The 25,199-nt window shown below is 42.2% G+C and overlaps 1 protein-coding gene and 1 long non-coding RNA gene across 7 annotated transcripts in view; one reads left to right on the top strand and one right to left on the bottom strand.

The window, feature by feature from the left end:
• Positions 1 to 25,199, bottom strand: part of LOC111874573 (protein tramtrack, alpha isoform) — a 128,840-nt gene that overhangs the window by 56,107 nt on the left and 47,534 nt on the right. For 3 of the 6 annotated variants that reach the window (XM_023870181.2, XM_033755510.1, XM_033755509.1), the window contains exons 1-2: positions 9,046 to 9,131; positions 7,412 to 8,384 (exon numbers count right to left, since the gene is read on the bottom strand). In XM_023870181.2, the coding sequence (XP_023725949.1) occupies positions 7,412 to 8,323 (912 nt within the window). In that variant the 5' untranslated portion in view covers positions 8,324 to 8,384; positions 9,046 to 9,131. Of the gene's footprint in view, positions 1 to 7,411; positions 8,385 to 8,575; positions 8,656 to 9,045; positions 9,132 to 25,199 lie in introns of those variants that run through there. The other 3 variants (XM_023870184.2, XM_033755507.1, XM_023870182.2) reach the window with 2 other exon arrangements.
• On the top strand, positions 8,726 to 20,642 carry LOC111874574. Its single transcript, XR_002844583.2, has 4 exons — positions 8,726 to 8,815; positions 9,062 to 9,255; positions 18,092 to 18,208; positions 19,753 to 20,642. It is a non-coding gene; the product is annotated as an uncharacterized LOC111874574 (long non-coding RNA).

Raw genomic sequence — 25,199 nt, forward strand, 5'->3', positions numbered from 1 at the left:
GCCTACTCAATCACTTGGATCGTGGGTTTCAATCCAACTTTAACAGAAATGTAAGATTTGAGGCTTTCACGGCGGTGACTATGAAGAAATGTTCATAAAAATATACAGTTGCAACTGATTCGTTAGCGAGATACAGCAACTACAAGGCAGCNGTTTGTGTTGTCCTGTATATGTAATGCCCTTGCAATGGGCTGATCTCCCATCCAAGGAGTATTACAAAATGTCTATAAGAATCACAGTCAAGCTAGAAGAAGAACTACCTATTAGCTAGGAGAAAAAGTAAAAGTATACCAACAGAATTATTTCAAACATGTTTTAAGAATGCTCACTAATCAAAATCCTAGTAATCTGTCTCTCACCTGACGTGGGCCACAGAAAAGACTGAAGGATCAATTTGTACGACCTGAAGATACATACAAGTAGAAGCGCCAGAACTCTGCAGCTGATAACTGCTAAATATGTAATGGTGTAATGAATTTATACCCAATCAATGAAAAAGAAAGTGACCTACACAGTATTTAAACAAGACAACATAAATAAATGATCTATTATAGAAGAGTAAGTTTATTGCAGGTTTTGTAAAATACGTGCAAAACTACTGGCATACTGAATTAACACAATGGCAGAAAATATATCAACAGAAAATGAAAGCAGCTTTATAAAAGGCTTATCATGCAATAACTGTCTTTATAATGACCAAACTAAATGAAAAAAAAAAGTAGTTCACTGTCTTACTCAAACAGCCTTCAGAGGCTACATAAAATCTTTTGGCACAGCAAACAGAAATAGCTATATCACAATCTTGGAATTTACAGCTCAAGACTACATCTTGTATGAGCAATCCAAACAACATATGTTGAAGCAATCATCATAATTCAAAATTAGGGCCTATCATAGATATGGCAGTCACCAATATTCCACTGTGGAGGCCCAAATTCGAGTCTGGGTCAGGCTATGAAGAATTTGTGGTGGAAAAGGTGGTACTGGGGTGGGTTTTCTCTCAGTACTTAGGTTTACCATCAATTTTCATTCCACCAACTGCTCCACCATAAATACTATACAGCCAAGACACTGACAGCAACACTACAGAGCCAGCTTAAAAAAAACTACAATGAAAAGCAAAGAAAAGAAACAGAAGCACAAATTAACCAAGGTGTAAGACAGAAATGTCCATAATCATCTGTCCTTTCTTGTCTATAATTACACAGTGTGACCAACGAGATCTCCAGCATGGTGATTTCGCTTCCCATCATATGTTGAAAACAGAATCCAACAAGTTTCTAATGATGATGTAACTATCAACATCACTATCTGATGATGATTCAACATTAAAATGTCTTAGACATAGTTATACCATTTCAAAGGGATGTGCTGGCTCCATCTTCAAGGCTGAAGTGTTAAGTTCACTAACTTGCTTGGTTACATAAGCAGCTTGCAAGGAATGTGATCATGAAATCCAAGAGAGGGGGTACTGAAAGAAGCCTGAGTTTGAACAACAGAAAAGAATAATAAAATGGTCATTTTAAGGGGCACAAGCAGGATCTTGTCACAAGTGACAAATGGGATAGTGACAAAGGATGGACCCTTTTAGGGGTACAACACTGCTTCCAGGAGGAAGGGTTGAACTGTAAGAAGAAATACTGCAAATGAACTCTTTTCTCATTATTCTCATAATTCCACTCTTTCTCCCGGATGCAATAATGACCTTGTAAATGGCTGTCCATTCCCACCAATCCATTTTCTGCCTACTTCAAAAAACTCAGTATGCCACTTAAAAAGGCTGTTTTTCTGCTCACCCTTCCTACTGGCCCCGATATGGGTCTTTTCCATTCCCCCTGCCTCTTCCTTTGGGTCTCATGACCACCTTCCATGCAATGTACCTAAATAACTAAGCCAATTCTTGAACCTACACACTTTAATGGAGGCAGCATGTTCCACTGAAACATCAGTACCCGCCTAAAAGACTGCATGTTGTCACAAGCCAGAAGTCTACCATGTAAACTAAGATAAAGATGGGTAGTTTGTATATATACTGTAACATGGATGGGCAGAGAATTCCTAGGTAGCAGACCGGTAAACATCCCATGACCAAATACACACAAGGCAACGATGGAAGATGTATCTCAGTGGATGAATGTTATGGCATACTGCTAGGTAACAACGCACCAATGAAGATGCTGGCTATGTACGAATCACATGACTTCTTCTATGAGTGGTCTTCCTTATGCAACAATAGAACTGGGTTTTCTGTGTATGGTCAGTGCTGAGGCTATATAACGATAATAACACCAGCAATTCAGTTCAGTTCTCAGGAGGAGACAGTCATGGGAAGTTTACAGAAGACCTGTGAAGACTTAATGTGTGAACTGAATGAAGACTTTGTGTGTTACAGTTATACTAATCTTGAAAGAGTTACAACTAGTGAAGATCCAATAAACTCATTCACCAATCCAAACTCATGTTGTAGTCACCCAAACACGTGACAACTGGTGTCAGAAGTTGTATGCATAGGAGCGCAGTGATTGATTGGAATGAAGATTTATTTAACAGTGTTAATCATACAAAATGAAATTCCTGAATGCCAACATGAAAGCTAGCCAAGAAAAGGCAGATGCCAATACAAAAGCAATGCAAGACATGCTGGTGAAGATAGACACCAATAGGGGGACACATTGCAAAAAGGAAATGCAAGTAAAAATGAATGACACGATGGACAGTCAGATAAGTTTTCTAGTCTCCAGAATGGAGGCAGACGGAAAAACCAATGGGAAAGAAATAAAAGCCACAATACAATCCATACAGAGTTGGACGAGATGCAAGTCGAAAACATTACGATGTGCATTAACCACAAGACACAGTCTCTCCAGAAAGCCTGCCAAAAGACAACCACCTGCCACAAAGCAATGGAGGCACATACAGACAAGTTTCAGCCTGATCCAAGAACGATACAGTCCATAGCGGAGCATCAAGAAGCCCCCATGGAAGAGACTGCAGTGATGCCAGTCAGAGGAATGAGGAAGTGGCATGGGGACCAGAATCTGGCCACTGCCAGAAGCCAAAGGGAAGGATCCAGGCAAGTTGTGAATCCAGGAAGAGATTGACCATGGCCAACAGGAGGAAGACCCGCTGTGCAGGAGTGGCATGACTCAGAAGAGGTGTTCTCAGAAAGGACTGCAACAGGACCAAGGTTGGGCGAGTAGCCCAGACAGCACGGCCACTCACAAAGAATTTACAGAAGCACCATGAAGGAAAAGGGGGAACAAAGGATCAAGGCAGCAAGTGGCTGCTATACGTCAGAAAGAAGAGGGCAACCATTACTGGCATCATTACCCCTGGGAAGAAGGAGACCAACCTACAAGACCCTCAAGAAGACCCTAAAGCTGGAATTTGTGAAGCAAGCAAACGGGATCTCCAGCGGGTTTCGGAAAATGAGGAAATGGATCTTGTGGAGAGGGTGACCCCCAATGAAGCAAAAAAAAAAAAAAAGAGTTCATGCATAGAGTAGGAGCCAGAAATGTGGGAGCACCAGCCACTCGCAACAGTTTTACTCCACCAAAAAAAAAATGAATGGTGAAAACCTGAACTGACTGGAAACCTATCAGGGAGCTGCTCAGGTTGAGCACCCTTGAGGAGGAAGCTGATGTAGCTGTTGAAGATTCTCGGTATGCAATTTTCTCCAAGCTCCTGTTATTTTATCCCTCTTCAGCCCAAATATTCTCCTCAGTACCCTGTTCTCAAACAGCCGCAGTCTAAATTCTTCCCTTAATGTCAAATACCAAGCTTCACACCCCAACAAAACTCAAGGCAAACTTGACTTTTAATTGTTATCTTTATGCTATTAGTCAGCAGATGTGAAGATGAAAGGTTCTGAACAGAATGGTAGCATTACCTGAATTCAATCTGCTCTTCATTTCATCCCTGAATCAAATTTTTGCTACTGTCATTATCAAATATTTCAACTTTGTTAAATATCTTTATGTTACGATTCTTCCGTGCATTCTGGTGAGAAGCCATATTAGCAAGTTTACTTCTTAGGCCACGCCATAGCTCAAGCAGTTAGTTGCTGGCTTCCCACCACGGTGGCCCAGGTTCAATCCTGGGTCTGGTCAAGTGGGATTTGTGGTGGACAAAGTGACGCTGGGGTGGATTTTCTCCAAGTACTCCGGTTTCCCCTGCCAATCTTCATTCCACCAAATTCTCCATCATCATAATCACCCGGGGCAGGCTGCAATAGGAAAATCAGTGGCCGCCGTGCCAAGAGGACCCAGTTAGATTCCAACCCCCACTAAGAGAATTTAAAAAAAAAGTTTACTTCTTCATTTTCTCTGTGTTTACTTCTAGTCCAACTCCCTTGCTAATATCAATTAAAGCATTTGTTTTTTTTTTTCTTTATGATATGCATGTTATCCCTTAACAGACTTACATAATCAGCACAAACTAGAAGCTGATGTGTGTCATTCAATTTCAGACTAAACTGCTTTTCTTGGACCTTCCTTGTGGCATATCATAAAGCAAAGTTGAAAAGCAATCTTTTAGGTAATTTTGAACATAAAATGTATCAAACAAATATTTACCTATAAAGGCTTTACTATAGGTTTCCTTTACACACACTTTAAGAGCCCTATCTAGTTTCATGTGCATCCCAAACTCAGTAACAATACTGCACAATACTTCACACCTACCTGAATCATACGCTTTCTTTAACTCTACGCACAGGCAATGTATTCTCATTTTACTAGCTTCATATCTTACATTATTGAAATTATCCCCATTTACTTGCCTTGGATCCTATAAACATTTCAATTTGGCTTGCTTCCTTTGATGTAACAGTTTTCTACATCCTATGTAAAACCATGGCTTACAGTGCTTCAATTTGTAATAACCCAGAGTCTCTTTGGTTGAAATTCTGATTTTATCTCACATACTTTCCGCTCTACTGATGTCCATATCATCATCTAAATTTACCAAAACACTGAAAACCTGTCTGAGAGGTTAACCTGATACTGTTCTTTACCTTGTTTAGTTTCTTGAGACTGGATCTCTTAATATCAAACTTTTTTTATTACTCATTTACTTACTGCCAGACCCTTGTGGAATATGCAACCACTAGATCCTGATGAGAACCCAGTGAACTCCTCTGAGAGATCAGACATCAAGTGCATTTGAATGTTTCAAGCCTAGCACCAACTTCATCCAATTCCTCTTCAGTTGGCACTCAGCCTTTCAATTCAGTTCTTTTTCTTGTTCAGTTTTATTTAGACTGTATGAATGTTCTTTTTTATTTGAAACTGTAACATCCTGTATGCCAATTCTTGTTTCACATGGATATCAGACATGAACGCGCATTTCAGTCGCATGGCATTTTGACACAAGAAATAATCTGATAGCCTGAATGTTTAATAGCAGTGGCAATGGGTCTGGATGATAGTCAGGAAGCACATAACATATAATTTTACTTCACAGAAGTTGTTCAAAGATTTAATAGGATGATACTGGTGAGAAATTATAATATTTACATGTTACTGGCCTGCTGGCTATGCCAAGTATGAACCTGTGCGCCACAAGACAAGGGGAACAGCCTTTATCCGTCTCAGCTGAGCTGCCTACAAATGGAGGCTCTGAAAGGACTTCCTTGTGTGTGTGCACATACATATGACATGCATATGCAACAAAATCTGCACACCAGTTTCAGAACTATCTTGGCCTTCTGTGCATGTATATTTTAACATCTCTTGGTTCTGGCCCCCCTACCCATCATTTTTATAATCTTCAGAACACAACACTTGTGGGGAAGACCCATAAAGAAAACTGTTTTCCTGCACTATAAAAAAAACAAAAGCAAAGCTATCCCTGTAACAGGCCGTGAAAGCCCACAGGGTTGTGAGACATTGAGGGTCCCACATTATCTAGACAATCGGCTCAAAGATGGCGATAAGGTCATCAGCCTTATGTGCTTGCCGCGCTTTACTCCCCAGGAAAATTATTTAATTAATTCCTGGTACTCATTTCTGTTAGAGGCTGAGTCAACCCCAGGGCCATAGTGTGGCTGGAAGGATTAGGTCAACTGAAAAAATCCATGACCTCATCAGGACTTGAACCCATGACCTTCCGGCTTGTAGCATAGTGCCTTCACTATAATGGTTCTGAAATTTCACATACAAAATCCGTAGTATCAAATTAACAACAAAAACACATCACACCAACTAAGTTATGTTAAAACAAATAAATATGCAACTGCATACCATCATAATCTATTGGAAACATTTAATTACCATGGTTTCTATATGACACACAGAGGTTATTCACCCATTGTTATCACTGTCCCAGTGCTTGTCTTTTTGAGGAAAAGTGGAAAGGAACCAACTTTCTACTTAAACCCCTGCATAAACGAATCACAGCTGCAATTTCACCTCTTAGTAACCTTTCCCGGATATCCTAGTTCAGTCATTTAACTTTTCTGCACTGTGCCTACCATGTAACACAGCCAGAAACAATCAGAGCCACACTCTGTTACAGACAACACTACAGTGCAACCATCTTAGAGCTTCCTGAAAATCATTCAGTTGCTCACGTGTAAGTTTCTAATTCTCCTCCCATCTAGTCAAGCCAATGAGATTCAGACTATGAGCATAATCAACAAACTTTTGCCCAACATACTTCAAATAAATAACTACAGCAGATGCTAAACATGCTCTCTACTGACATATTGGGTTTTTGGACTTTATCCATCGTCCTGGTTTTTAAGATAACTAATAAAAACACAACGTTTCGGAAACTGGATCTGTTTCCGTCCTCAGGCGAAGGATAACACCTATTCTCTTGAGTCTTTCTAATGGACCACTGATATATTGGGTTTCTGGACTTCATCCATCATCCTGGTTTTTAAGATAACTAATAAAAACACGACATTTCGGAAACTGGATCTGTTTCCGTCCTCAAGCGAAGGAAAACACCTATTCTGTTGGGTCTTTCTAACGGACCCAACAGAATAGGTGTTTTCCTTCGCCTGAGGACAGAAACAGATCCAGTTTCCGAAACGTCGTGTTTTTATTAGTTATCTTAAAAACCAGGACGATGGATAAAGTCCAAAAACCCAATATGTCAGTAGAGAGCATGTTNTACTGTTACACTACTACAGTCACAAGACAGAAAACTTCAGAAACACAGTAAACTTGAATCCCAGACCTCCCATGCAATGTGTCCAAGTGATTCTGAAGGAGAATATTTAAGTCCTCATCCAATTTCTCTTATGAAAGTACTGTGCATCTTGATTCTTAACACCTCCTAAAGCTCCTCTCAAATACCAATTCCTCTAGCACTTTTCCTTCATATTATAAAAGTGTGTAAATTATCGGCCTGTATCTGGTGTTCACACCTAATCCATGTGCCTTCAGTAGACACTATGTCTCACCTTGTTTGGTGTTTTCCTTTCCTCTGCAGATGATGCATTTGGTCCAGGACCTGGTCCATTTTCTCCATTTGATGGTCTCCTGGATGCACCTGAATTTGCAGCTGATGACTGCTGGAACTCCATGCCCATCTTCACCTCTAACAATTCAGGTGATCCTTGTGCCACTAACGAATCTGCAGATGACAGTCTTGGTGAGTTTTCAACATCCCCACTACCATCTATTGCAGGCTGGTGCCTACTATTTGAGCCAGAGGAAGATGTAGCGCCTTCTGTTAGGCCAGGTGCCGAAGGAGCTCCACCACTACTCCCGGACAGTTTCCGTGGTCTCCCACGTTTCCTTTTAGGTGCAGTTAGCGCTGAACCTAATAATGGATTACTGGAGGTGGCAGATGGGGCGGAAGGCATTGGGATGGTACGTTTATGAGGGGATGATGTGGGATGAATCCTATGAAGGTGGGGTGGAGGAGGTGTGTGTGTAGTGACAACAGGTGGCGGAACAGATGACAGGAGGGAAGACGTTATTGATGGAAGGTCACACTTTTCCTCATTTACCTCTGTCAGTCCTTTTATCCTCAGAGACTCGGCAACTTTGAGGAATGCAGTTAACCTGTCCTGATCCACACTTACTTCTCCCCGATACATAAAGTCCAATAAACTCCTCATGTCGCAGTATGGTACATCTTTCAGGATAACAATTGGATGCTTGTCAGGATGACCCACAAACAGAGCTTGAAAATATGGGCTGCATGCTGACAGAACCATCTTGTGGGCACGGAGGAAACGACCTTCCACTGCAAGTGTGACATCCACAAAAGACTCATCATGGAGTAACTGATCGAACACAGATAATAAATTTGACTGATGGTTGTTCCAACGAAGGCAGAATCGCTGTGATGACAATGTTGACGTCATGGTTACCGGTGTTGACTGCTAGCAGGTGGCACTGTGGCTTTTCCAAACCTCATCCAAACTCCTGTCAAAATATGTGAATACTCAGAATTAATACAGTGTGCAACACATGATTATTATTACTTATTATCAAACTGAAAACACCCTATGAATCACACAGGTGGCAACAATTACGCCTATGATTCATATCATGGTCAACTCTTTCACAACTCCAGTGAAAACATTTCAACTATCAATACCATTAATACATTATACCTAGATGAGATGACGAATATTGTGAATCCCTTTAAAAGTCAACCCTCACTCGTCACTGCTAACCCAGCCCTTCCGCCATGTTGCTCTTATCATAAGCTCCTTACCCCACCCTCCCCTCCTTCGGACAACCTTTTACGCAACCCTTTTCCCCCTGGCCTAGATGATATAACGGGAAAGACATACTCGTTCAGATTTACATTTGCAGTAAATTCAGAACACTCCCTCTTCCAATGTTGCAAGGTAAACAATCCGTTCAAAATATTGCAATAATAAGCTTGCGCTGGCAACTGAAATTTTCCGAATAATATTGATTTTCTTTCGGGGTAAAAAGGAGTCGTCGACCCTACTGCGTATTTTCAATCCTATAAAATCTCGTATATAATCAATAATATATAATGACACGTAACATTTGCTCTCTTAAACTCACAAATTATATATTTTTCGAACAATTCTATTTTACATACTATTACCTGTGCATGTTTGCAGCCTTGGCATCGACGAGGGATGAAATCCTGTACAAGGATCGAAATATTTCACAGCGCTTCAAGACGCCATGTCAGCAAGTATCCGCTGGTTGTAGCTAAAACCCGGAGGATTCACGTTCGCAACATTCGAAACGGAAATTGTGGCGGGTTGAAGAGGGATTTTCGATTGTCGTCCGATTGTTGCTTCATTGTTTCGTAAGTTGAATTTTCAAATGTTAAAATCTGACATATAAAAATACGCGAATTGTATAATTTTATCCTGTACATTGATTCATCTTGGAACAAATACTGAACCAATCTCCAATATTAAAAAAAGTAATCCTACGAACCCCCANGAATGTAGTCTGATGCTTAAAAATATACAAAAGTAATTCCAACCCGAGTTTTTATGTTTATACACTGATTCATTTTACATCTAATGCTGTCATCTACATTATATTAAAAATATGTACATTTTGACCTGCTACGAACCGAAAACATAGCAATATTTCTGAAAAAGAAAATCCCTTACAACACTGTTGCCTTCTTTCCTAAGAACGTAGAAACCAAATATGAGCAGAAATGAGCACAAGCAAAGAGGGACAAGACTTCGAATGTGGATAATATTTCCACTGCAGCGTAAAAAAGGAGGAACTTCATAATTTGTACTCTTCGCCAAATATAATTAGAATGTTCAAATCAAGGAGGACGAGATGGGCAGGGCATGTAGTACGAATGGAGAGAAGAGGAATGCATATAGAATACTGGTGGGAAAGCCTGAAGGAAAGAGACCACTAGGAAGATGTGGGTTGGTTGATAATATTAAAATGGATCTTATAGAAATAGGATTGGGTGGTATGGACTGGATTGAGCTGGCTCAGGATAGGATCCAGTTTAGGGCTCTTGTGAACACGGTAATGAACCTTCGAATTCCATAAATTGTTTGGAAGTTCTCGAGTAACTGCACAACTGGCGACTTCACAAGTAGGGCTCAGATCCATGGAGTTATGGTGTATAAAAGGAGTGAGGGATGTATCAACCGCTGCTGTGGAGGACAAGAAATAGACGTAACTTGGTACCGCCACAGAAACGCGGCCTTGAGGCATAAAAGGGGCGGGGGCCAGTACTGCTAGAGAAGAGGGCTCCACGTGTATAGTGGCTAGGGCAGCTAGACTACGGCGTGGGGTGCTTGACCCCTTACCAACTCACATACAACATGCAGATACGTACGTAGAAAGAAACCAAGTGTGAACGGCAATATTAGTGTCGTAAGAGCCAAAAGGGTTAGGCTTGGCCATCAACCCCGACTACAAAAATACCCATATTTCGAACACACATAACTTGTCGGATCAGTGAAAGTTGTGTATTTTACAGTTACACATTCTAGCTCTGATCTGCGTTATACGCATGGGGAAATCATGGAAACCACAAATCGCTAATCTGTCCTCATTTCAGGATGTTTTAATATGGGATTACGTGTTTAAATGAGAGGAAATAGCGACTAGATATTCTTGCTATGTAGGTAAACGACAGAGAATATAGTCTCGGTATGGATTCTCATTGCCTTTGCAGGTGGGACATATCATTTTATGCCTATCCCCTACCCATTCATCGAAACTGTAAGAAACGCCGTACTGTTTTGCTGTGATACGATATTGAACGTTATGGCTGCATCTTCGGAAAACTGAGAAACACTATTGATCGGAATCATATCGTTCGGGCTTGATAGTCTTGAGTTCCCACAGACAGGCTGGAATGGGAACGTAGTGATATGAAAGCAGACGTGAGAACGGCGTACTGGGATAACAGTACAGGCATGTCACTTTACAGGCTACTGAGAATAAAGTTGGTGTATTATGTGCAGATTTAACCTGATGTCTGAGGGGGGCGGTGAATGAAGGAAAAAAGGGAACAAAGATATCAAATATCAAACAGGAGATATAAAAATGTCGTGTACAGATAAAGAGCGATGAAGAAAGACGGCAAATAAAGGATCGGTGTCGATAGTGTGCAGAAACTCCGGACCAAACTTGGAAGAATTGCACACACACACACACACACACACACACTCACACACACGCTCACACACTCTCTCTCTCTCTCTGTACATATATTTAACTACGAACCCAACACCAACCGGGGGGAGCCGGGATACCGCAGTCAGTATAGCGACTGGCTACGGGCTGGATAAAAGAGGAACCGGAGTTCGAGTCACGGTAAAGTCAAGAATTCTATCTTCTCCGCGTCGTCCAGAACGGCTCGGGTCCACACGCCTCCTATCCAGTGGGCACCGGGGGCTCTTTCCCGGGGTAAAGCGGCCGTGGCGTGAAGCTGACCACTCCGCTCCAGCTAGTGCCAAGGTCAAGAAAATGTGGATCTATGCAACCACTACCCCATACGCCTTCATGGCGTAGCGCTTAATTATTTAACCACAGGAACAACTTTGCCTTCCCCACTAGATCGAGGTGAGTGGTCACTTTCGCGACCCTGCTACTTTACGTTAGGGGATACAGCCCCTGATACAGATTGGATGAGATGCGGGGTAGGCCCCCAGAGCCGGTCTGAAGGCTTTCGAGAAGCGAAATATTTCTTGCCTTCCAGGAATGGAAGCGCGACGTTTCGGCCGTCCAGCGTGCAGCTTAGCAGCTACATATATAACACTTTTACCCTAAAAATATGTTTTCCGGTACTCTTCCACTTGGCTCTAGTCTCAAGGTCAAGTCAACACATACAATGCACCAGCAGATGTGCAACTTTTTTTAACTAATGACGAGATCACCGGTATACATACCTGCTGAAAAATCATTGTACACACACCACACACATAGGCACATGCATGCATATACAAACATGAACTGCGGTAGCTCAGTCGGTATAACTAAGCTTTCGACCGCCGGAGTCGATTATCAACAGGATCAGGAGATTTTTTTTTTTTTTTTTTTTTTTAAAAAGGGTCAGGGCGGGCTCGGGGGCCGCCCGTCGTCTCTCCCNTCAACAGAGTCCAGGCCGGCTCTGGGGCCCACCGAGCCTCCTTCCCAATGGGTAACGGGGGCTCTTTCTTCGAGGGTAAAGTGGCCGGGCCGTGAAGCTGACCACTCGCCTCCATCTAGGCAAGATGTCAAGAATGGTGGAACTATATCTCTCCTCCCCAATACGTCTTCATGGCGCGGTGCTTAATTAATTAAATATATAGAACACTATACATTATATATATATACAGGCTGCGCCATAGCTCAAGCGGTTAGTCGCTGGTTTCCCAACGCGGCGGGTCTGGTCAAGTGGGNGATATATATATATATATATAATTCAATTTGAACTGATCAGGCACGACGCAAGTTGCTTTTAGCATTGAACTGGTAATATCAGAACAAAGAGAAGAAATAACTGTCATTGGATATAATGACACCACGTCATTTGAGAGAGGAATGATTATCCATACTACGAACTTCTTAGGATACGAGCAATGGAATTCAGTTTTAGAATACAGAAACCGAAAGAACAAACTCAGCCAGAGATTCTGCAATACGATTTTCAGCATTAGGCAATAAAGATGTGCATTCTGATGCATTAGCGAAGGGGAAAATAAGCGGAAATAGCACTACAAACTGTAAGGAACTGTACGCTGGTTTTGCCTGTTCGACACGCAACAATTCCTTGCCCCTTCCTTATAATTATTAAATACATTCACATCGCAACGATAAAATTCCTGTTTGCCTTGAAATCAAACGACGTCCCATGTTAGTTTCCTCTCCCCCCCCTCCTACCCTTTCACTCATGCAGTGACATGGTAAGTTTCGAATGTGACTATACACTGACCCCCCCATGTCTTCCCCCAAGAGCTTCACTTGTCAAAGATAACTCTAAACTCGTAAAGTCCGAACTAATGTGTTCAGGGTGGGCGATGCATTCTTTAGAAGAAGAAGGGCGTGTGTAGCATTACAGCTGTGGCGCATGGCTTCTGAGAAGTGCAAAGCATTCGGTCTCTGCTTCAAATTCCGCCAGAGGAATGAATGAATATTCCTATCTTGTGGGATATAACGCCTTGTAGTCCGCTAAAAGTCAACTGACCTTTCGGAGGAATATGTCGCCTCTGTAAGCCAAGCAAGATACCAAGCATTTTCCACCGAAACGTCGGTTGGATTTCAACGGACTGCAGGACATTATATCCCAGAAGATAGTACTCTTCATAACCATTACTGCGAAAACCTAAAATCCTACAAAGCTGTAGATGTTTATGTAAAAGGGTAAAGTTGTCCCTGCTGTTAATTCATTAGACACTACGCCATGTGAAGATGTGTAGTGGAGCGAGTATATAGATCCTGCACTAGATGCAGGTGAGTGGTCTGCCCCGGCCGCCTTAATCCGTGAAAACAATTCGCGGTACCATTGGATAGGAGGCTGGTTGGGCCCCAAGAGCAGGTATGGACGACATGGAGGAGAGAAAATTCTAGACCTTACAGGGACTCGAACTCCAACCCCTCGGTCGTCCAACCCGTAGCCAGTCGCTATACCGACTGAGTTATCCCGGATCCAAAGGTGAAGTTTTCATTGACCATGAAGGCGTATGGGGGAGTGGCTGTATAGATCCATGTTTTCTTGACTTCGGCACTAGATGGAGGTGAGTTTTCCGCCCCGGCCGCCTTAATCCTTGGATATGAGGTTGGTTGGGCCTCAAGAGCCGGTATGGACGACGTGGAGGAGAGAAAATTCTAGACCTTACAGGGACTCGAACTCCAACCTCTCGGTCGTCCAATCTGTAGCCAGTCGCTATACCGACTCCGCTATCCCGGCTCCAAAGGTAACATTTTCACTGGTCATGAAGACGTATGGGGGAGTGGTTCTATAGATGCATGTTTTCTTGACTTCGGAACTAATTGGAAGGGAGTGGTCAGCTTCACACCTCGGCCGCTTTACCCCTGAGAAAGAACCCCGTTACCTACAGGATACGAGACCGAGAGGGCCCCAGAGTCAATCTGGACAACATGACCGAGATAAAATACTTGCCCCTGGCGGGACTCGAAGGTTATATATGCATGTAAATGTCAACTTAGTTATGGGAGCGGTTTAAGATTTGGTAAAGTTCGTCTGCTCTACGAACCCAGGATACGTCACACCTTGTGTAAGCAAGCTTTTCGAAGAAGAATCGTGCGTAAATATGTTTGAATTTCCCACCGGCTTATGAATATTGAAGTATGTAAAGGTAAAATTCCGTGTGCTTAATTATTTAAGCACTATGCCATGAAGATATCGACTGATACAAAATAGAATATGGTAACTTTCTAATGATGACGTAGCTGTCTACGTCACTAACTGAGGATTAAGCAGTCTCGTTAGCGTAGTCGACAGTGGATAACTGCGTCCGAAGGAAGTGCCCTGTCCGTCACAAATCCCACATGGGCTACCCTGGGATTAAATTTCAGCCTCCGCTTCGAGAAAGGGGCAACTGGCTGTCCGAGCTATGGCACGACCGTCGATAATCATAATAATCTTCACATGAAATAAAGCACTTTGTCTTTGCCGAGCAAACTGACACTAGCAGTATTAAGTAGGCTCTCGGTTCAAATCCCGGTGGGGGGATCTGTTATCTTGATCGAAGTTTCTTGCGGTTTACCTCAGTTCCCCCAGGTAAATTTGGGCATGCAATAGCGTAGTTGGTTGAGGCACTATGCTACAAGCCGGAAGGTCCCGGGTTCGAGTCCCGATGAGGTGGATTCTTTCAATTTACCTAATCCTTCCAGCTGCACTATGGTCCTGGGGTCGACTCAGTCTCTAATATAAATGAGTACCAGGAAACTTCCAGGGGGGTTAAGGGCGGACGGCGCGTAAGGCTGACAAACTTAATGCCATCTTTGAGCCGATTGTCCAAAAAATGTGGGAGCCTCGACGTCTCACAACCCTATGGGCCTTCACGGCTTGTTACAACAGAGATAGCTTTACCTACAAGTAAATTCCAGGATAATACTCTAATTAGGATACGATCACTTCCTTCAAAGTCCTTCCTAATTCATCACTCACATGAGATCCTGTAGCTTCTGATAACACAACCCCCCCCCAAATGAGCAGATAATATTAAAATGGGTCTGAAAGAATGAGATGTCAGGGTGTGAATTGGATCCACATGGCTGATAATAGGGTGTAGTAGCGGGCCCTTGTTGACAGGGTAAAGTACATGTGGGTTCCATAAAAGATGAGAAATTCTCGTCTATCTCAGCTTCTCTGTGAAGTTACTTACAGCCAATTCAAAACTAGGTGGCCACTTTCGGAATCCTGGAGCAACTTGTGCATCTATAGGTCTTTCTGTTGTGGCGATTACTCACAAATCCACTTCTCCTTCCGAGAATGGCCTTAATGAGATTTCATGGTTCTCATCAGTTCCATGGAATCTTCTATTAACGTTAGTTTGTAAGGCCGCACGGTCTGAGGCATGAACAGATTTCACCCAATCGAACGCTGGGATAGTGGGTTCGAATCCCACTCAAGGCATGGATGTTTCCTGTGTTAGGTAGTGGCCTTGCGATCGGCTGATCCCCCGTTCTAGGAATCCTACCGACTCTCTAGTATCACGAAACTGAAGTGAAACGAAGCGTAACAGGAACAAAGATAGACAGATAGATAGCAGCGCCATAGCTCAAGCAGTTAGTCGCTGGCTTTCCACCGCTGCGGCCGGGGTTCGATCCCGGGGTCTGGACAAGTGGGATTTGTGGTGGATAAAGTGGCGCTGAGGCAGGTTTTCTCCGAGTACTTCGGTTTCCCCTGCCAATCTTCATTCCATCAATTCCTCCACAATCACCCTCACCTATCATCTGGTGCTGGTACAATAGGCCAGAAGTGGCCGCAGTACAAGGGACTTAGTCCCACCCCACTAGCAATAAAAAATAATAGTCCAACCCCAGTAGCAATAAAAAAATAGATAGATTAAATAGACAGAATCAAATGTTATGGCCACTCTTTGATAACTGATATTTTTAACCTTCCACGTCTTCTTTTTAAGCGACAGTGTTCATATTTACCTTATTGGACCAGTGCGTAAATGTAAATATGTAAACGTATATCAAGTACGCAGTTCACTGAGCCTTTCAGACACTAAGAGGAGCAAGCCTCCAGCACCACACACACACACACACACACACAGACAAGGCAGAGCAACAGGGAGAGGGAACATTAGAAAAAAGAGGCTTTTACGATTTCTAAACACCAAACAGGTTGGTATAACGGTGAAGTTCTTGACTGGTAGTCGGGAGGCGCGGTTCGAATCTCAACTGGGACATGGAGCTAATCTTAATTCAGATTTTTGTGTTTTCCTTCAGTCCCCACACAAATGCCGGGATAACATTTCCACTAATATTTTACCTCTTCCTGCCAAATCCTTTTCAATTTATTATTTATCTATCATCCTACAATTTGACATCATACACTGTAGCTATTTGTTGTTATTATTATTATTATTATTATTATTATTATCATCATTATTAAAGGAGGGAGCACGCAGTAGCGTAGTTACAAACCGAAAAGTCGCGGGTTCGATTCTTTATGAAGTCATTGAATTTTTCAATTGATTTAATCCCTCAATCCGCACTATGACCCCGGGGTCGACTCAGCCTCTAATAGAAATGAGTACCAGGAATCTTCCTGGGGCGGGGGAAAGAGCGGCAGGCGCCTAGAGCTGACAACCTCACCGCCATCTGTGAACAGATTTTATAGGAAATGTGGGAGCCTCGGCGTCTCACAATCCTANTCAACGTCTCACAACCGTATGGATCTTCATGGTCTCACAGAGATAGCTTTACCTTCTTTTTATATTATAGAAGGGATTTTTCTGTTCTTCTCAACCCAAAAAGAAGTTGTTTTTTCTTTTAGGGTTCTCGACCGACTTGAGGTGTCGGCCTATTCCTGTGTTTCCGTCAGTTTTCTGTGTCCATAAGTCTTTTAGCATTTGTAAGTTTTTGCGATGGGTGGGGAGCCGGCCCACCGCATTAACCCCCAACTTGGGGGACCAAGATTTTTGCCAGGGTTAACTCCTGCAGTATTTAGTGACCCCACACCACTCTTGCAAGGCAGTAAGATCTGTAACCCTAGAGAAGGGCACTTAGAGGGTGCTACCAGCAGAAGCCAGCCAACACCTGGTTCTTCTACGAGGTTATTACTCCTCCTCCTCCTCCTCCTCCTCCTTCTGTCGCAACCGGGTTTGGGGCCAAGTATGGCGGGGTTAGCTGATGTGACTTAAACCACAAAAGAGGTGTACCTAGAACGGCTACTCATTTGTCAAAAACATGAATATTGAGTTATTTTCATGATACTTATAATTTTGTATACCATGGTCTGCATGAGAACAGAACGGACGCACAAGTACATACATACATACTGATATATTGGGTTTTTGGACTTTATCCATCGTCCTTGTTTTTAAGATAACTAATAAAAACACGACGTTTCGGAAACTGGATCTGTTTCCGTCCTCAGGTGAAGGAAAACACCTATTCTGTTGGGTCCGTTAGAAAGAGCTAGCCTCAATCACTGGACCAGTGATTTTTTTCCTTTCGTCCTGTCTTTCTTCGCTTCTTCTGTTTCTTCGTCCTGTCATTCATTATGCAACCAAGACCAGGTTTTATAGAGCAAATCTTGACCTCGGTACTAGATGGATGTGAGTAGTCAGCTTCACGCCCCGGCAGCTTTACTTCCAAATAAAGAGCCCCCAGTATCCATTGTGTGGGCTGGGCGGGCTGCAGAGCTAGTATGGACGCTGTGGAGAAGAGAAAAATCACTTACCATGTCGGAAATCGAACCCTGGCCGTCCAGCCTGTCGCTATACCAATTGAGCTAACCCGGCTCCTGACTTTCTTATTAAACAGACAATTTAATTATCTTAGTTCAGTTTATATTAAAAATTACTGAACGAATAACAGTCCTTTCTCTGAAGTATATATAAATGATAAATTATCAGCGCCATTTTACAGCTGCCGTAACTTTTAAGTTTCAATTTTTTTATTTTTTGCTGGTTGCAATGGTTTTGTTTTGTGGAGCGATTAAAAATACCCGCATTCTGCCCTTACAGTTTGACTTTATACGGGTCGGAAGGTGAGTTGCAGGGTGCAGTACACCATCTCAATCGATCAATATTTTAACCACGGAGTAGGCTGGCATTGCAAACAGAAGCAAGACGCTCTAACGGGTAAGGAAACAGTACTTTGCTGCAACGAAATAATATTTAAATTCATTCTTTTGCATGTGCATAAAGTGGCAATTTCGTAAAAACGCTTTGAGCCGAAACTCATTTCTGAAACTCAGTTTATGTTATGTAGCGTAGTTAGTTGAGGCACTATGCTACAAGCAGGGAGGTCGCAGGTTCGATTCCCGATGAGGTTACTGGATTTTTCAATTTACCTAATCCTTCCAGCTGCATCATGGCCCTGGGGTCGACTGAGCCTCTAACAGAATTGAGTATCAGGAATCTTCCTGGGAGGTAAAGGGCGGCTGGCGCGTAAGGCTGACAATCTTATCACTATCTTTGAGGCGATTTTGTAGAGAAAATATGGGAGCCTCGACGTCCCACAACCTTATGGGCCTCCACGGCCTGTTACATGGATAGCTGCATATTTTCTTTAACTTTTTATGTTTTTTAAATTGAGCATTTCAAAACAAGAATATTAAAATTGCATTATGACGATGTAATACTATAAAAGTCTATTTTCAGAACTTCGTTTCGATGGGACATAAAATATACAGCGTGAAAAAATACACGCTTTGGTAATCGTACTAAAATTTATTAAAGAAATTGGGATTTATGTTAAAACCCATACGAGCATAATGTGATACTTCTTTCAACACAGACTCCACGGGGCGTTAACAGAAGCTTGGAGAGGCAACACTGGATCCTATCCTCATCCAGCAGACTTGAATGCACTCTCAGACCCTGTTCCTTTAACTCCATGGAGCTGAGCTCTTCTTGGGAAGTCGACCAGTTGCTCAGTAATCTAAGTTTTTCCCAGCAGTTAATGGAACCCTAAATTTCATTACCGTGTTCGCAGGAAACCTCCACTGGGCCCCTATTCTGAGCCAGATGAATCCAGTCCATACCACCCCATCCTATCTCTCTAAAATCCATTTTATTATCCTCCTCACCTTTCCTTCAAAATCATTTTAATGTTAGGATTTATTCTCCTAGCATCTTGCAGGTCCCAAGAAATATGCATGTCTTTACATTCTGTAAATTTTACGTCTGATATATACGTTTGTATTTACTCTACAGTGTAAAAGTAAAAGTAAAAAAGTAAAGCTATCCCTGTAACAGGCCGTGAAGGCCCATAGGGTTGTGAGACGTTGAGGGTCCCACATTGTGTAGACAATCGGCTCACAGATGGCGGTAAGGTTGTAAGCCCTACGCGCCGGCCGAGCTTTTGTCCCCAAGAAAATTATTTAATTAATTCCTGGTACTCATTTCTACTTTACAGTGTAAGTTATTTAATAAGTTCGACATAGGGACAAGGACGGTCTCTTGTCAACACGGTCATGAACATTCGGGATCCATGAAAAGCGGTTCATTTCCATAGTAGCTGAGCTACTATTAGCTTCTCAAGAATGACTATGTTCCATTGATTTGGCTAGTTAGTTACTTAGCCAGTTAGAGAAATATGAACGTTTATCAGTCTCTGTATGATAAACCCGTCTCACTTAGCGCGACCGTATATTCATATTTCTCAATTTAATTTTTTGCAGGTCTCCTCTTCTTCTCATACGTTGGATACTGATAAAACTGAAGACAGACATGGCGGGACAGAGTTCTGGATAATTGTACGAAATTAATAAAACAGAAACAGGACGTGAGCCTGTTAAGTAATTTCAACTGACACGAGATGTTGTCTATACCAGATTTTTCTTAACGCAGTAATGAGCATTCGCGTTACATGCAATGTGAGATATTTAGCCAGCTGAACGACTACAAGCTTCTGAAGAAGGACTTTAGTAGACAGGGTTAATTAGATAAAGAGATAAACGGCTATTTTAGTGTCATGTTGCACTGTTCTTATCACACATTCACTGGCCCTATGTTTCACCGTCTTTGTACAACAATGAATGTTGTACATACATTTTATTCAAGCCACACGTAGTAATTATACATTGTGACGTATAGATCCGTTGCTAGGCAAAGACCTTGAAATAAATAACATGACAAATGTAGCGTGTACAGCCGTTGTTATGCAATAGGCAGATAAACAACAATGTTAAGCAAACCGTTTACGGGCAACGGATCGATAAAGACGTTCCCGCGGCAACGAATACGCACACAACAATAAATTTACTGTTTGAAACGGTGTTTTATACTCGATCCGTGTAAAGTGGTTATAAGGAAGACAGTTTGGATGACCCATTTAGTTGTTAGTTGAGAGAGAGAGATTTGAAAGTCCGGATCTGAAGAGGAGATTTTATGTGTGCTGTAGTTACATTGAGACTCTTATGATTACTGTGTTAAAATCCGTTGCCAGGCTACGGCTAGTGAAGACTGAGAAGACTTAGCGTGTGCAAGTGATTTGTAAATTGTGAAGATCAGCGATATTATTAAAGATATATGTAGTAATGACCTGTAAAAGGTAAATAAATATATCCATCAATCCAAACTCCGTCTACAGACACTCCTAAATAGTGACATTCTGGTGTAGAAGTGGCATAGTCACACACACACAAACACACATACACATGGCAATATTAATAATATACTAATATTTTAATTTAAACTAACCTTAACATTAAGGCTGGGGCAACACGAGCGCACAAAACGCGTCTGTTGTAGAAACAGACAAGAGAGGCGAATGCTGCGCTTTCTTCTGACTCCATTGCAGACAAAAAACTACGCACCGCATTCTGCAACTGTGTGGTGTCCTCAGCAACGTCCGTCATAAAGTACGTTCGTTGCAACGGACGTAATTCGTGGGCTTGTGTGGCCCCAGCCTAAGATTTGATTTTTATATACTTCTATCAAAAACTGAATGAATTTGAGATAGAATACTTTAGCAGATGTTGCAGAATTAATTGCAAATCACGTATCCAATAACAATGACAATCAACGGACAACCATGCACACTGAAAAAACATCAGGAAAAACCTATTTAAAGAAAGCCCGCTTACTTACATCAGAACGTTAGTGAAGTGAGCGCAGTGCAACATTCTGCAATGGACTGCACAGCGCCTTTACCGTAATAATATTGACTTCAAACTGTATACTAAAATAAGTTTAATGACAAATTTTCATAAAAGAAATTGTAACAGCGAACTCGAGATAGTACAACATGCAATAGGTTCAGCCACATTACATTTCATATAGAAATTTGATCACAGTAAATTTTAATTTTTTTGTGGGGACGCGGGTTAGAATGCTTCAACCGTAGCCTTGCGAATCGTAGACTTCAGGCTAGGAAAAGGAAACCCAGTGTCTGGGCTTATAACTGGGTCACCCTCTTCCTGGGGGACATAAATGCAGAGACCTGGTCTTCTAGTTTGGAGGCTGGACTCAAGACTGACAACCTTGCTCTGTAAAAAAGAAAATATTATTGCGAAATCCAAAGAAGTTAAAACCGTATGACATATTTGGTAGAATTTTCTAAGGGAGGTTATGGTTCGAAAAGCGCTCTTGTGCCAATAATTACGAGGATGATGATGATGAAATTTTAGTGTTATGTATATGTTGTGGATAAGCTCTGAGATGTTGGCCAATATATAGAAACGTCCGATATTTCGCAAAGAATGATTGCGGTATAATTTGAAGTTTGCCGAAAGGTCGAAGCATATTGCAAAAGAAAAGTATTTTATATGATCACGTCAGCTGTGTGCGAAGGTTGAGCAGAAGGCGTGTGTCTCTCTCTGACATACACACATATTGAGGCACTATGCTACAGCCGGAATGTAACGGGTTCGATTCCCGACGAGGTCATTTTGTTTTTCAGTTGATCTAATCTTTCCAGCCCCACTATGGCCCTGGAGTGGACTCATCCTCTAACAGAAATGAGCACCAGGAATCTTACGGGATCGCAAAGGAAGGTCAGCGCGTAAGGCTGACAACTTCACTGCCATCTGTAAGCCGATCATCTAGAAAATTTGGGAACCTCGACGTCTCACAACCCTTTGGGTCTCCACGGCTGTTACAGGGATAGCTTTGTAAATAAGTAACGCATGATGACCGAGCCCGTTCCAAACAGATAGTCGTTAATTAACCGACGTTGTATGTAACACTAATACACTTATTTTAAGTGGACTGCACCGCGCAATTTTAGCGCACATCAAAGTAATGTAGCATTTTGGACGCACTGAAACACATGAGGATGGCCATCTGTGGCCGAAACATGTTGTGTTAGTGTTAAATGGTGAATATTTTAATGGTTGTTGCATTATTGACGGACTTGATACACAGACGTTCAGTTTATTTCTAAAATTTATTTTTGTATCCATGAAGTGTATCGAGCTTCACCATTTCTGTTAGCCAACAGTGCTGGCGACTTAGTAGCATCAGTACACGAGCATCAGTTCTTCTGTGTATTACAGTGCACTCTAGCGGATAAAATTCTTACTACACTCTGGATCATTCGCAGTTATGAATAAATTTGGTAATAAAGCCTTCATGCATTAGCTTCTTTTAATATCTTACTGCACATTATAACGTCACTGCACGTCATAAATCTGGTTCCCAGAACGCTGTAATGCCTGTGCAGTTTACTTTTCACAGATGTGAGTAAAGCTGGTAACGTAAGTTTATGTGTTAGCTCTATTTATTTTCTGAATGAAGACACTTATCTACTCTCGTTAGCGGCCTCCTTAGTCTAGAGGTAACGTTCCCACCTCATGACTCGTAGTACGCGCGTTCAAATACCCGGCGGAGATCGTCGAATTTTTAAGGGCGGAAAAATTCAGGGAACAAGTCCTCCGGGAGGGACTTTAAGCCGTGGGTCCCGTGTCGTAGCTTTACGGCACGTAAAAGAACCTCATATCTCCTAAGGAGGTCACTGAGCCAAATTACGGACGTTTCCCGCCCAACAGCAGTCTCTAATACTTCTGGTAGATGGGGGAAGCATTATAGATACCTCTCAGCTAGTCGAACCGGTCTCGCTGGCTGGGCGGGACTGATGGTAAGCACCAGTACCGGTAGGATATAGAGACTGGTAGAATATCATAGAGGGAAGCACAATGGACCAATACAGGTCTAAGTGCATGGGGAAACCCACCCTCTCCAAATAACTAATTAACTAACTATCTACTCTCGTTAACTAGTATCATAGACTCACTTTACTATATCGTCGCTACACAATAATCAATGTTGTACGAGTATATAAGCTTAATCATGACATATTCAAAATAAGCTGCTTCGTCACTACATGTTCTTTCAGTAGCTTGACTGAACGTCCGAATGTAGGCTGTCTCAGCTTTCGTTAAGTAATATCAGAGACTCGTGTTCACGTACCTTCGTTACACAATAATCAGTAGCAGTTTTGACGCATTGAAACACCCCAATATGGCCATCCGTGGCCGAAATATGTTGTGTTAGTGTTAAATGGTGAATATTTTAATGGTTGTAAGATTTGAGGCTTTCACGGCGGTGACTATGAAGAAAGCAGTCTTCTGGGATTTGGCACCGTGTATATGTGGTGTTAACCGACGTTTCGGAGGAACGTATCGCCTCCATCTTCAGGGTAGAAGGAAAAAAATATAAGAAATCCGCAAGCGAAGAGACCGTGAGAACCGGTAAAAGCAGTCTGCGAGGCGATACGTTCCTCCGAAACGTCGGTTAACACCACATATACACGGTGCCAAATCCCAGAAGACTGCTTTCTTCATTTTAATGGTTGTTGCATTATTGACGGTCTTGCTACATAGACGCTTAATTAAAGATGTGCAACGAGATGCTGAAATACAGAATTTATAATTAAATTGTTTTGTGTGCTAAACTGTATATACTTACCTATTAAATAGACTAATGGCTTTGATAAATTATGTGCCTTCTTCACGATTCTATAGAAATTTCCGAAACTTCTGTAACTGGATGTACTGTGAGGTCATGTACCGGACAGTCTGCACATGATTCTCTTCAGGGACAAGAACTGTTCTCTTCACCACCAATTCCAGACAAATTCTGTGACCACCAAGCCTTCCATTCAATCGGTACGGGGGCCTTTCCAGCGGGAATAAACTCCCCGTAGCATGAAGTTGACCATTCACCTCCATCCAGTGCAGAGGTTAGGAATGTGGAGTCACGTGACTTCATTTTGCGAAGTTTCATTAATCATAGTAACAGCTTTACTTTTTACGTTTACTTTTACCTGGAAACAAAAGTTTCATGTCTACTAAGTATTAACGGGGGCACGCGGTAGCGTAATTAGTTGGGGCACTATGCTACAAGCCGGAAGGTCGCCGGTTCAAGTTCCGATGAGGTGGATTTTTTCAATTGAACTAATCATTCCAGCCGCACTATGGCCCTGGGGTCGACTCATCCTCTAACAGAAATGAGTACCAGGAATATTCTTGGAATATATTTGGAGGTAAAGGGCGGCTGGCGCGTATATTTCAGTTTATTAATGTGGAAAATTTAAGAACTGCCTACAATACAAGGGTTTTGCTCATGTTAAAACGAGTAATAATAGAAAACAACATACATAAATAAAGAGAACTGTATCCTGGGATATAACGCCGTGTAGTCCGTTGGAACTTAATAGACGTTTCGGAGTAATATATCGCCTCCATCTTCATGGTCGAAGAACAATTCGCGCAAGAAACAAGCGTCAAAGCAGGTGGCAAGCAGCGTTTGCTTTCACGCTTGTTACTTTCTCGGGTTATTTTTAGACCCTGAAGATGGAGGCGATATATTACTCCGAAACGTCAGTTGACTTTCAAAGGACACATGTCGTTATATCGTAAATGACGGTAATCTTCATAATCACCGCCGTGAAAAGCTCAAATCCTAGACTTTAGAATCTAGACTTTAACACTATATTTCATTTCGAATGTCTACGGAGAACATAAAAAAGACGGGGGGGGGGAGAAGGCAGGGCTAGTTACAAGCGCAGTTCACAAGGCATCGAGTATTCCAAAATCTCCAGTGTGCCTCAACATACTGATGTAGTAATGAAGAGACGCATCGTGTGTACCGCGCCCGTGTACCCCGGCCCGTAAGCGAAAAAGAA

This window comes from Cryptotermes secundus, unplaced genomic scaffold (genome assembly GCF_002891405.2).
Source record: "Cryptotermes secundus unplaced genomic scaffold, Csec_1.0 scaffold1009, whole genome shotgun sequence".
Lineage (NCBI taxonomy): Eukaryota > Metazoa > Arthropoda > Insecta > Blattodea > Kalotermitidae > Cryptotermes > Cryptotermes secundus.